Below are 13,649 nucleotides of genomic sequence, written 5' to 3'. Positions count from 1 at the left end.
GGATTACAGGCGCATGCCACCATTCTTGGCTAATTTTTTTTTTTTGTACTTTTAGTAGAGATGGGGTTTCACTATGTTGGCCAGGCTGGTCTGGAACTCCTGACCTCAAGAGATCTACCAGCCTTGGCCTCCCAAAGTGCTGGGATTACAGGCGTGAGCCACTGCACCTGGCCTTCCTACGCATTTTTGTTAAACCCTTCCACAGGACTTTAGTAGTTCCTGCTAAATTTCATCTTGTTAGATTTATTATCTGCTCAGTTTGTCATCCAGTAGATAAGGCAACCCTTCTTGCTTCAGGTCATCCACAACTTCATGACTGCTACTGTATTCTTATCCAAGTCACTGATGGCACCCTGAATTGGCTAGCCAGGGCAGTAGGTTTGGGCAGGCCCCTAGCAGCCTTTTCTGCTGGTCCCTCCTCTTCATCAGCCACCTCTGGGCTAGTCTTTATTTTTTATTTTATTTATTTTTAAGACAGAGTCTTGCTCTGTCACCAGGCTGGAGTGCAGTGATGTGATCTCAGCTCACTACAACCTCCGGCTCCTGGGTTCAAGTGATTCTCCTGCCTCAGCCTCTTGAGTAGCTGGGACTACAGGTGTGCACCACCACGCCCAGCTAATATTTGTATTTTTAGTAAAGACAGGGCTTCACTATGTTGGTCAGGATGGTCTCAATCTCTTGACATTGTAATCCACCCGCCTTGGCCTCCCAGAGTGCTGGGATTACAGGCGTGCGCCACCATGCCCAGCTGGGCTAGTCTTTAATAAGCCTCAATGCTATCATCCAGCCTCCATTTCACTTTCTCATCTAAGATGTGAATTGTCAAAAGCCCTGTTGAAATCTGCATTTGCTATATCTGCAGCATCCGCCTACACGGTACTCCTGCAAAAAAGAAAGATACTGTGTAAATCTGGTACTCTCTTTTCGTTTAACCTCTAATCACAAAATTTCACTTAGTGCTGATTAAGCTTATTGGCCTGTAATTTTCAACTCCATCTTCTGTCCTGTGAAAATTCAGCACTGCTTGCCCTTTTAGGACTTCTGGCGCTTTGCCTCATTTTCCCAGATATCCAAGGGAGGAACTCAATGGGTTTTCACTCTCGTCTTATTTAAACTTTACATCCAGTTTGGCAGATGATATGCCCATTTCTTGTATCCTGTAATTTATGCTGCCAGATTTTTGGCATCAGGATCACATTCCTACTCATCTGAAACCCACTTAGTTGGTGCTTTTCTGCCATATTCCACTTTCTTGTGATATTTAGAAATGTCTTGTTAGCCTGTTTCCATAGAGAATGGTAAGAGCCTTCAAGTAGAGGCCACACCTAAAATAAAGCTTGATCATGGAATGTATTTTTTTCCTTCAGTTACTCTCCACTCTTTCCCTTTTCCATCCCTTTCCCTGTTTTCCTCCCCGGTCTGCACCTGCCCCCCACCCAACGCAAGAAAATTAAAGGCTCTTCTGGTGTGAAATGCTGGCTCCCTGAAAACATCATTTTAAAAAGCATGTTAGAAAAGAGAAAACATCATTTTAAAAAGCATGTTAGAAAAGCACAGCCAAGTGTGTTGTGCACTATGGTCAAGAGCACTATCTCACAGTCTTCAGTCTTCAGAGAAGGGGTAAAAGGACATTTATGAGGATTTTGGGATCTTGCTTAAGGCTGGTCTTTCAATGCAAGGCTTGACTAGGGTTAGGCCAAGTTCATACATGATATAATGAATAAGAGTACAAACACCGAATGCTATCTTCTAGCCTTGGGTCCTCGGGTGGGTTTCTTAAACTTTCTGAGCTTTAGGTTCCTCATCTGTGAAAGAGATAATTCAGTGAGATCATGTGTGACTCTGGCACACAGTGAGTTCTAGATAAATGGCGCTTTTGTGTGCGCATCAGTCTCATTCCAAAGCCTAGGCTTTCGGGTCAGTTATCCCGGCCCCAGAATCGGCGAGTGTGGCGGGGGGCTGCTCTGCGCTTCTCGGCCGGCAGAGGCCGCCAGCGAGCCCTCGGTCCGGACGGTGCCCGCCCGTCACCGCCTCCCCGCGCATGGCTGCCCCGGTGGCTGCCTGACCGCCGCCCGCCACCTCGGCGGCCTCGCAAAGCGTGGTAGTCCGTGGCCATCGCAGGCCTAGAGGACACGTTGGGCGGCGCAGTCCCCGCAGCGAGGCCGGCGGGAGGCGCGGGGCGGGGGACGGCGAGCGGGGGACGGCCCGGCCGGGGTCCTCGCGGGTCCTCGGCGTGCCCGGGGGAGGGCCCTCTTTGTGGCTGCAGTTGGCAAGATGGCGCCAGTGGGGGTGGAAAAGAAGCTGCTGCTGGGCCCCAACGGGCCCGCGGTGGCGGCCGCCGGCGACCTGACCAGTGAGGAGGAGGAAGGCCAGAGCCTATGGTGAGGCCGAGGGCGGTCGGGCCGGGCAGGGGAGGGCGCGGCCTTTGGGCCGGACCGTCGGACACACTTGAGGGGCTGTCGCGGGCCGGGCCATCCCAGCCCGGGGCTGACCATTCTTGCCATTGTCGCCGCAGGTCCTCCATCCTGAGCGAAGTGTCCACCCGCGCCAGGTCTAAGCTGCCGTCCGGCAAGAACATCCTGGTCTTCGGTGAGCGCCGGCGGCGGGGCGTTGCCCCAGGGCGCTGGGGTGGGCGAGGCGGGCGCCCCTCCCACAGGTCCCGGCCTTCCCCTTTCCAGCCGTCTGCCCGCAGCCTGGCGGGAAAGGCACCGTCGGACCTAGCAAGGCAACTGGAGAGTGGCCAATCTCCCTCGCCTAAGGGTGGGATGCTACCCCCTTTGGAAAGCCCAATGGTGCTCTGGGGTTGCCGGCACATTGTTTGAGTCACTTGGCCTTCGATGCCCCATAGCCTCGACGGTTACCAAATTGAGGTCGTGGAGAGGGGAGCGAGTAGATGAGGTTAGGCGGAGAAGGTGGGAGAACGAGGTGACCTGGGCTCGAAGCTGTGGGGAAATGGCCACAGAAGCCTTCTTTGAGCCTCATCAATAGTGCACAGTCGGAGGTTTTAGGGAGTTTGCAAAGGACAGAGAGTCAGCACTGAAGACTTTTTCTGCTCTCACTGCTAGGTTACTTGAGTCAGGTCCCCTGATCTCTCTGGCATCACTCTCCTCAAATGAGGAAGTTTGGGTACATTCACACAGCAAGTCCATTTGTTGCTTGGGACCTGTGGGCTGGACACTGGTACAGTATAGACGTCTCTTAAACACTGCATAAGAATCTTAGTCGTGGAAGACAGATGTATTGGTGATTGCATTGTACCATGCGGATTATTGTGGAAGCATCACACTGCTTGGAGCTGTTGAAGGAGGGTGATTTGGGGGTTGAGTATTTTGCAGAAAAGTGTCAATATGCAGGGACACAGGTGAACAGAGGGTGTGGGATTTGGAAACTGCTAGAAGCGCCTGTGGTTGGTGCCTGCTAAGGTAAGTTGGGGGCAGATTGTGGGAAGGCTGAAGAGTTAATGCTATTTCCCGAAGTTCTCTGATTTTCAGAGGCCTTTTATCTCACCTCCATCCCCCAATTCTCATGGGAATCACTGCCTTGGTAGTTTTCCTACTGTTACTGAAGAGAATGTGTGACCTTCCTCAGGAAATGACTGTGGTAGGTAATATCAGACCCTTAGAGATCTTCAAGAAGTTGGGGATCAGGACCACCAGATTTGAGTTTTAGAAAGAACACTGCCTGCAGAGGGACAAGTAGCTCAAAATGAGCAGGTACTGAAGTCAGTCTGACAGGTACGCACTATGGTCCGGATGCGGAGGGCCTGAATAAGGTAGAGGCATTGGAGATGGAGAGGAGATCTTTGATCTGTGGACTGCCTTTCAATTCTCATGTTCTGTAATTCCATATTATTAAATGCCAGAAGTGCCTAGTAATGTTTGTTGGCGATGGTTCTCCTTGATGTTTAAGGATCTGGGGAGAGGGGTGTGTTTGGGTGGAAGGAGATGAAGAAGTGCTTAATAATTAACTGAGATTGTACTAAAGAGTTTTGCTTAGGTCTGTTATTGTTTTCATCAGTTTCTCAGCCTCTAGAATGCTTGTGAAGGAGATGTACTAAAATCAAAAGTAAATAACTTCCATTCTTCACCATTGTGAAGCAGGATCAGACCTTTTTTTAGTTCATAGTACCTGGACTTTTAGGTTAATTGTATCATATTTTGAAGATTTCTTGTTTTTCTTGTGAAAGTTTATCTTGTGAGAAACTAACCCTACCTTTTACTTTCACTTCTCCAAATGCATGTCTTATAAATTATAGATAGGGCCTGTGGACCTGCCTCATTACTTCCCTTGTGAAGTAAGGATAACTGCAGTAGAATGTCATTTTAGATCTTGGAATTTGCTGCCTTTACCACCCTCTCCTCCCCACCCTCCCAACCACTCTTCCAGCAAAGTCTGCTTTGTTTATGAAAGCAGGTGAGACCTCAACAGCAGGCTTTGCATGAAATTCTTAGTTGTTCCTTGTCATGTGAGTGTCATGCCTCCCCATCCTTCCCAGAATAAACAGTACACCTTTGTCTTGCAAACATCCTTTGTAGGTGAAGATGGTTCTGGGAAAACAACCCTCATGACTAAACTACAAGGAGCTGAGCATGGCAAAAAAGGAAGAGGCCTAGAATATCTCTACCTCAGCGTGCATGATGAGGACCGAGATGGTGAGTGAAGCATCGATCCCATGGTAAGGGGGTGTATGCAGGACTCTGACTCTTTGGGTGTAGTTCCTGCAACATGACCAGGCATTCTATTTTCTGTTTGGTTCTCAGAAAGTTAATCTCAGAGAATAAATGAAGTATACAGCTTTTACAGGACTTAACCCACTTTCCTTTATAGAGTATGTTAGCAAAATTGGGGAATGGGACTGTTAGCTGCTGTTCCGGCTAGCCTGCACTTAAGAAGATATACTGAAGGTAAATTTTCACTTACCCATAAAGGTAGTAAGAAAGATTTTTTTAAAGCTTTGGAGTTTTATATGAGAGAAATGCTTGGCTGTTCTGGGGACCATTGTTACTCTTCCTGGTTCTAGTAGAGAATCCGAAGTTGGTGTGGTTTAGAGTGTAACAATTTAACATATGTTCATAGGAGAGTTTCCTGAGTCTCTTGTGACAGTTTAGAAATGGTAGTTTCTGCCAGACTTGGTGACTCCTGCTATAATCCCAGCTACTCAGGAAGCTGAGGTGGGAGGATCACTTGAAGCCAGGAGTTGGAGGCTGCAGTGAGTTATGATCATACCAGTACACTCCAGCCTGTGTGACAGAGTGAGACCATCTCTGTTTTTTAAAAAAGAAAGAATGAAAGAAATGCTTATTTTTTGTTTCTTCTGGTAGAGGAATAGATGCTCAGAGGTGGTAATGTTCTTTAATTTCTCATCTTTAAAATGTGAGTAGTAATAATAGTTTTTGCTTACGATGATTAAAAGGACATGGGAAACATTCTTATAAGGATTACATATAATTTAAAAATTTTTTCTTGTAAGTGTAATTTTGAGTTGGAGTAATGGTTTTGGGTTTCAACTGTTCAGTAATGCTTCCTTTATAATCTTGCGGTTTTATGTTAGTTTTTTTTGTTTTTTTTTTTTTGAGACAGGGTTTTACTCTGTCACCCAGGCTGGAGTGCAGTGGCTCAGTCTCAGCTCATTGCAACCTTTGCCTCTTGGCCTCAGGTGATCCTTCCACCTCAGCCACCCAAGTAGCTGGGGCTATAGGTATACGCCACCACACCCAGCTAATTTTTGTACAGATGGGATTTCACTATGTTGCCCGGGCTGGTCTCGAACTCCTGAGCTCGAGCAGTCTGCATGCCTCAGCCTCTCAAAGTGCTGGGATTACAGGAGTGAACCAGTGCACCCAGCCTATGTTAGATCTTTTCAGTGACTCACAAATAATTATTGGTACCTAGGTCCTTTTTTTGTTGTTGTTGTTGAAAAGTTACCTGTATAACCTAAAGATGAAGTGTATTCATTAAATTACTTTGTTTAGCCTGGGCATGGTGGCTCACATCTGTAATTCCAGCACTTTGAGAGACCAAGGTGGGTGGATCACTTGAAATCAGGAGTTCAAGACCAGCCTGGTCAACTTAGTGAAACCCTATCTCTACTAAAAATACAAAATATTAGCTGGGTGTGGTGGTGCATGCCTGTAATCCCAGCTACTAGGGAAGCTGAGGTGTGAAAATAGTTTGAACTCAGGAGGTAGAGGTTGCAGTTAGCTGAGATTGTGCCACTGTACTCCACTGGGTGACAAAGCAAGACTCCGTCTCAAACAAAAAATTTCTTTATATTGCCTTTACTTATTTAAGCAGTAAAGATTATTATGTAAGGTCAATTATATAACGAGGGCTTATCCTACCATTTCTAGTCCCCAGTTTTTTTATTGCTAAAATGACAAAGTCTAACCAAGGTTCTTTCCAGCACCATAATTCTACCATCTCCAAGAGCTGTTTAGTAGAGAGCATTGGTGACCAGGTGCGGCGACTCACGCCTGTAATCCCAGCACTTTGGGAGTCCAAGGTGGGCGGATCACCTGAGGTTAGGAGTTCTAGACCAGCCTGGCTAACATGGTGAAACCCTGTTTCTACTAAAAATACAATAAAATAGCTGGAAGTTCAAGATCAGCCTAACCAACATGGGAAATCCTGTCTCTACTAAAAATACTAAATTAGCTGGGCGTGGTGGCACATGCCTGTAATCCCAGCTACTCTGGAGGCTGAGGCAGGAGAATTGCTTGAACCCGGGAGGCAGAGGTTGCGGTGAGGCTAGATCACACCATTGCACTCCAGCCTGGGAAATGAGAAAAACGCCATCTCGAAATAACTAACTAACTAAATAACTAAATAAGCAAGCTAGCTAGGCATGGTGGTGTATGCCTGTAATCCCAGCTACTCAGGAGGCTGAGGCAGGAGAATTGCTTGAACCTGGGAGGCAGAGGTTGCAGTGAGTCTAGATTGTGCCACTGCATTCCAACCTGGGCAGCAGAGTGATATTCTGTCTCAAAAAAAAAGTAGAAGGCATGGGTAAGAGTAAGAGTCTTTTGTGTAAGGACAACAGAGGCATTTGGGTACCCATCTAGGCCCACTGGAGTCTATTCATACAGGGCTGCTGAGCCTGGCCAGAGGATCTCACATGTCTTGAGTCTTTTGCTTCCAGTTTTTTTTTTTTTTTTTGAACAACATGGTTACTGTGGAAAGAACTGTGGCTTTGGAGCCAGACATAACTGGTTCAGAATGCCATGCCTGTAGTCAGTAGTTGTGTGGCTCTGCACTTGAGTTTCCTCATTTGTAGAATGGGATAATGGTGCCTATACAAGATGAGACAGAGTGTGTCAGGTTTAACAGTGCTTGAGACGTGGTGATAGCTCTAGTACCCTTTTGTTTCTTTTGAAAGTATAAAACATGACGTAGATAATCTGTGAATCTCTATAGCCTCTTCTGTTTCAAGATAGCATAAGCATATTCATGCCAAAGCATCGTATTGGCCACATTTATTTGCTTTTAAGTATATTTTAACTTCTATACAGATTTTTTTAAGGTTACCTTAAAAACTTCTTGGTCTCTGCATTTATTGGATTTTTTTTTAGGCTGCCTACTTGCAAGTTCCTGTTTGATGGAAGAATTGCCCTTATCTGTTGTTAATTATACATTTTCCAGCCCTAGTCTTTTTTACTGTATGGTGTGAGTGAGTTATAAATATACACTTTGCAGGCAGTTACCCAGGTAGAGAAAATAGTCTCTGGCTTGTACCTGGTTTGTGGTGGGATGTGACATGTCAAAAGACCTTTGCCTCCAAGTTTGGGGGCATTTGTTTAATGCTACCCGTGATGTGATCTCTAAGCACATGGATAAGTTAAGTGTAGTGGGCAGTGGGGAGAGAGGCCGAAAAAAGGAACCATGCCTGAGGATGGGTAGGCATTAAAACCCACAGACTTTGGGTACAGAGCAGTATTTTTGAAGACATTCACAGAACCCAAACTAAAGCCACTAAAATAGAGTTTGAAAGTATAGCTAGATTTAGATACTTTATACTGTTGACACTAAGTCATGATTATAAATTTTTATAGCATGTTAATTAATTGCTTATACAAAAAAGACAGTTAATAGAAGATAGATTTCTTTTTTTTTTAAGTATGTTTTTCTAAAAGAGGAAGATTGAGTTTTTTTGTTTGTTTTATTTTTTTCTTTTTTTGCAGCAGGGTCTGGCTCTGTCATCCAGGCTGGAGAGCAGTGGCACGATCTTGGCTCACTGCAACCTCCGCCTCCTTAGCTCAAGCAATCCTCCATCCTCAGCCTCCTGAGTAGCTGGGACTACAGGTGCAGGCCACCATGCCTGGCTAATTTTTGTATTTTTTGTAGAGATGGGGTTTCACCATGTTGCCCAGGCTGGTCCCAAACTCCTGAGCTAAAGGGATCCACCTGCCTCGGCCTCCCAAAGTGTTGGGATGACAGGTGTGAGCTACCGTGCCTGGCTGGTTTTAAAGTGTGTGTTGGAATTGGTTGAAAAAGAAGCTAATAGGCCAGGTGTGGTGGCTCACACCTGTCATCCCAGCACTTTGGGAGGCCAAAGCAAGTGGATGAACCAGCCTGGGCAACATGGCAAAACCCCATTTCTACTAAAAATACAAAAATCAGCCAGTCATGGTGGCATACACCTGTAATCCCAGCCACTCAAGGGACTGAGGCATGAGGATCGCCTGAACCTGGGAGGTGTAAGCTGCAGTGAGCTGAGGTCACACCACTGCACTCCAGTCTAGGCAACAAAGTGAGACTCTGTCCAAAAAGAAAAAGTATTAATAGTTAACTAAAATATTTTTAATAGTAGTTCTCAAGGTACTTTCATAAAAAATAGTTCTGCTGGGCGCAGTGGCTCATACCTGTAATCCCAGCACTTTGGGAGACCGAGGCAGGTGGATCACCTCAGGTCAGGAGTTCGAGACTAGCCTGGCCAACATGGTGAAACACCATCTCTACTAAAAATACAAAAATTAGCTGGGCGTAGTAGCACACACCTGTAATCCCAGTTACTCAGAAGCTGAGGCAGGAGAATGTCTTGAACCTGGGAGCTGGCAGTTGCAATGAATCTAGCTCATGCCACTGCACTCCAATCTGGGTGACAGAGGGAGACTCCATTTCAAAAAATAAAAATAAGTAAAATATAGTTCTCAAAGATAACTGAAAATTTCTAAAACTATATTATAAATTTGGCCGGGTGTTGTGGCTCACACCTATGATCTCAGCACTTTGGGAGGCCGAGGCAAGCAGATCACTTGAGGTCAGGAGTTTGAGACTACCCTGGCTAACGTGGTGAAACCCTGTCTCTACTAAAAATAGAAAAATTAGCCAGGCATGGTGGCATGTGCCTATAGTCCTAGCTATGTGGGAGGCTGAGGCAGGAGAATCACCTGAACCTGGGTGACAGGGAGGGGTGGCAGCGGTTGCGGTGAGCCGAGATCATGCCACTGCACTCCAACCTGGGCAACAAAGCGAGACTCTGTCTCAAATAAATAAACAAATTTGGAGAATTGTCGTCTGCAGTTAGATCATCCTGGTATGAGTTTGGAACCATGTCTCATTAAAGCTTAGCACTTGCACATTTGTGTGAATGTATTTTAACATTTTAAATACAAAACAAAAAATATATACTAAGTAGAGACTGGTACCATGAGCCACAGTGTACCCATCATGTGGCTTTAACAATTACCAGTTGTGGCTGGGCGCACTGGCTCAGGCCTGTAATCCCAGCACTTTAGGAAGCCAAGGCGGGAGGATCGCTTGAACCTAGGAGTTGGAGATCAGCTTGGGCAACATTGGGAAACCCTATCTCTACAAAAAATTTAAAAACTAGCTGGACATGGTGGCTTGTACCTGTAGTCCCAGCTACTCGGGAGGCTGAAGCGGGCGGATCACTAGCCAGGGAGATTGAAGCTGCAGTTGAACTGAGATCGTGCCACTGCACTCCAGCCTGGGTGTTTCAGACCCTGTCTCAAAAATAAATAAATAATTACTAGCTCTTGGTCAATTTTATTTCAACTGTACCTTTTTTTTTTTTTTGAGACGGAGTTTCGCTCTTGTTACCCAGGCTGGAGTGCAATGGCGCGATCTCGGCTCACCGCAACCTCCGCCTCCTGGGTTCAGGCAATTCTCCTGCCTCAGCCTCCTGAGTAGCTGGGATTACAGGCACGCGCCACCATGCCCAGCTAATTTTTTGTATTTTTAGTAGAGACGGGGTTTCACCATGTTGACCAGGATGGTCTTGATCTCTTGACCTCGTGATCCACCTGCCTCGGCCTCCCAAAGTACTGGGATTACAGGCGTGAGCCACCGCGCCCGGCTTCAGCTATGCTTTTACTCTTTGCTCCCTTTACTCCCCACTAGATTATTTTGAAGCAGATTTCAGACGTTACATCATTTCATGTATGTATACTGCCATAAGGATGTCTAAGATAAGGATTTTTTATGACTTTAGATAACCTGACAAAAAAATAAAATAAAAAGATAAGGATTTTTAAAAAAACATAACCATATTATCATAACAAATTATTAATTCCCTATTATAATTAGGCAAATAATTCATATCTCAGTTTATGTAAGTAATGATTTTATCTTCACATTTAAATACAAAGGTTCTGTCTCTTGGGTATCCTTCATAAAATGTGAATGCATTGTTTAATGTGACCAACACAAGAAGGGCTTGTTTAAACATAGGCTCTTCAGCACAGCTCACTGCCTCACTAATTTCTGTTATCTTAGAACGATGGATTATTTAGATTGTGGCTCAGTTGACCAGTGAACATTAGAATCTTTTGGTTCTTACTGAAAGCTAAGATACGCTCTGTATTCATAGACATTTTGGAAACCTTTTTAGGTGTGAACACTTCTATGTTACTGTAGGTTTTTTTTTTTTTTTTTTTTTTTGAGACGGACTCATTCTGTCGCCCAGGCTAGAGTGCATTGGCAGAATCTCAGCTTATCACAACCTCTACTTCCTGGGTTCAAGCGATTTTCCTGCCTCAGCCTCCCAAGTAGCCAGGATTGATGATAGGCAAGCGCTATAACACCTGGCTAATTTTTGTTTTATTTTTAGTAGAGATGGAGTTTGGCCATGTTGGCCAGGCTGGTCTCAAACCTGACCTCAAATGATCCACCCACCTCAGCCTCAAAAAGTGTTGGGATTACAGGAGTGAGCCACTATGCCTGGACCCTGTATTACTGTAATTTTAAAGGCACCAGGACCAAGGATTGCTGTCTACTGAGCACTTGGGCACTTTTTGGTTTGGATTTCTAAATTTTGCATTCTATTTAGAATTCATAGCTGTCACCTTCAAGGTCTTCCTGATGTGTCTGTTTCTACAGCTGTGCTGATGGTCATTGTTAGATGGTAACTAGCTTTACTTCTTTTCTCAGATCACACACGCTGCAATGTGTGGATTCTGGATGGAGACTTGTACCACAAAGGCCTGCTGAAATTTGCAGTTTCTGCTGAATCCTTGCCAGAGACCCTCGTCATTTTTGTTGCAGACATGTCTAGACCTTGGACTGTGATGGAATCTCTACAGAAATGGGCTAGTGTTTTACGTGAGCACATTGATAAAATGAAAATTCCACCAGAAAAAATGAGGGAGCTGGAACGGAAATGTGAGTAAAATAGAATTTTCTGAATTGGGAAATTCACTAGTTTTTTTAGATGGTTCTAACCACCTTCCTTTTCACAATTGAGAGACTTTCCTTGATTTGTGGTTTTGTTTTGTTTGTACCATTTATTTCAGAGTGGTTCTTATAAACTCAGTAGTCAAAAGTATTCAAAGCAGTCTTTTTTTTTTTTCTTTTTTTGAGATGGAGTCTTGCTCTGTCACCAGGCTGGAGTGTAGTGACGCGATCTCTGCTCACTTGCAACCTCCACCTCCCGGATTCAAATGATTCTCCTGCCTCAGCCTCCTGAGTAGGTGGGACTACAGGCCTGCGCCACCATCCCTAGCTAATTTTTGTATTTTTAGTAGAGACGGGGTTTCACCATGTTGGCCAGGATGTTCTCGATCTCTTGACCTTGTGATCCACCCACGTTGGCCTCCCCAGGTGCTGGGATTACAGGCGAGAGCCACCACACGTGGCCTCAAAGCAGTCTTTAACTCAGGTGTCACAAGTTGAGGAAAACAAATCAATATTTATGTTCATTGGTTTTCGTTTCAAATAAGAGTTCTTCTCTGACTCCCCATAATGTGTTAAGTTCTGTGGATCTCTGTGCTTTTCTGTTACTCTCTGTCTGCTGAGTTAACATCAGAGGATGTGAGGGTTTGCTGTGGTCTCTGCAGCTTGAGTTTGCTGCCCTGGAATTCCATTAAGGTCCTATGGACCCTTATGTTGGCAGGCTTAGAGGAAGTCCTAAAAAAGACAAAGCTTTCAGCTCCTACCTTAGTTCATTTTGGAATCCAGCAAAGTATGATTTTAGTTAGAAATAGGAAGGTCCTTTTTTATTTTAATAAAAATGAAAGGTTATTTTAAGACTAAGAACATCGAAGTCCTTTTGAGAATAAAGAACTTTTAAATTAAAGGAAGTTTGTTTGGGTTTTTTTTTTTTTCCTTAATGTGGTTCAGAAGCTTGTTTTTCCTTTCCCTAGCTTCTGTGGAGTTACATCAGCTTCTGTCCACTTGCCAGGGAAATGGGAGGGGCAGGGGCTGGAGCTACGGCAGCAGCAGCAGCAGCAGCAGCAGCCGCCGCCGTCCTGGCCAGGGCAGGCTTGACCCAACCTGGCTTATTTCCACAGGATGACATCACCCCCTCTAGTGAATTAATGAGGGCTTCTGGGGCATGGCTCACGGGATCTTCACACTTACTGGCAAAATGGTTCCGAAATTTTGATGTGCTTTTTAAACCAGATTTCTCTCAGTGTGTTTTCCTGTCCCATACTTCATCTTGCTTCTATGCCACGTTGGCTAAAACAATAAGTTTAACATTGTATTCCTCAGTTTGTTGTGCGTGTTTATATTTCTCTGGTCACTAACATGTGTACTGCTGTGATTGTTATGCAGCTCAGCTTGTCTGTCTTCAACCACTGACCTTTCTAGATAATGCCTCTTTTTCCCTGAAATAGAGCCCCTAAAGACAACTTCTCTGAATAGTTCTGTGTTTGACGACCTGTTTTCATCCACTGCACAGACAGCTTTGTACCCAGATGAGTGGGCTAATGCACTGGCAACTTCAGTTCTCTGAAGCTGTTTTCTTACGAGTGATAACCTTGTAGAGATTTGTTAAGACAGAAAAGAGAGAGAATTGAGCCAAGGATATTGTTTTTTTCCCAGATAGGGAAAGTGTCTGCCCTATACTGTACCAGGTAGCAGGTACTGTTCTAGGTGCTGGAGACACAGCAAACGAAATGCCTGCTCCTGGGGAGTTTAAATTTCCCTGAGACACTAATTTATTTTGTGGTTTAGTCATTGATGGCTGTTATTTAGGATTAGATTCAGCTGCATGTGACATAAAACCTGAGGTAATGATGGCTTAAACAAGACTGAGGTTTATTTCTCTCCTGTAAATGAAATCTAGAAGTGTAGGTAGTTTAGGACTGAAAAGTAGCCCTGGGAAGACAGCTTGTGGACCCTGCTCCTTTGTGCTTCCTGCTTTGTCATTTCTAGGGTGTGGTTCTCTTCCTCCTGACAACTAGAGCTAT

At 45.0% G+C, this 13,649-nt stretch overlaps 1 protein-coding gene across 1 annotated transcript in view; it reads left to right on the top strand.

Annotated features, from left to right (window-relative positions):
- Nucleotides 1-2,247: 2,247 nt before the first annotated feature.
- Nucleotides 2,248-13,649, top strand: part of DYNC1LI2 (dynein cytoplasmic 1 light intermediate chain 2) — a 31,476-nt gene continuing 20,074 nt past the window's right edge. The window contains exons 1-4 of the mRNA XM_012468293.3: nucleotides 2,248-2,381; nucleotides 2,516-2,589; nucleotides 4,536-4,652; nucleotides 11,389-11,619. Of these exons, the coding sequence (XP_012323716.1) occupies nucleotides 2,275-2,381; nucleotides 2,516-2,589; nucleotides 4,536-4,652; nucleotides 11,389-11,619 (529 nt within the window). The 5' untranslated portion in view covers nucleotides 2,248-2,274. The remainder of the gene's footprint in view (nucleotides 2,382-2,515; nucleotides 2,590-4,535; nucleotides 4,653-11,388; nucleotides 11,620-13,649) is intronic.

Source organism: Aotus nancymaae, unplaced genomic scaffold (assembly GCF_030222135.1).
Source record: "Aotus nancymaae isolate 86718 unplaced genomic scaffold, 86718_ANA_hifiasm-v0.15.2.pri h1tg000030l, whole genome shotgun sequence".
Classification (NCBI taxonomy): Eukaryota; Metazoa; Chordata; class Mammalia; order Primates; family Aotidae; genus Aotus; species Aotus nancymaae.
This window is presented reverse-complemented; position numbering and strand designations above follow the sequence as displayed.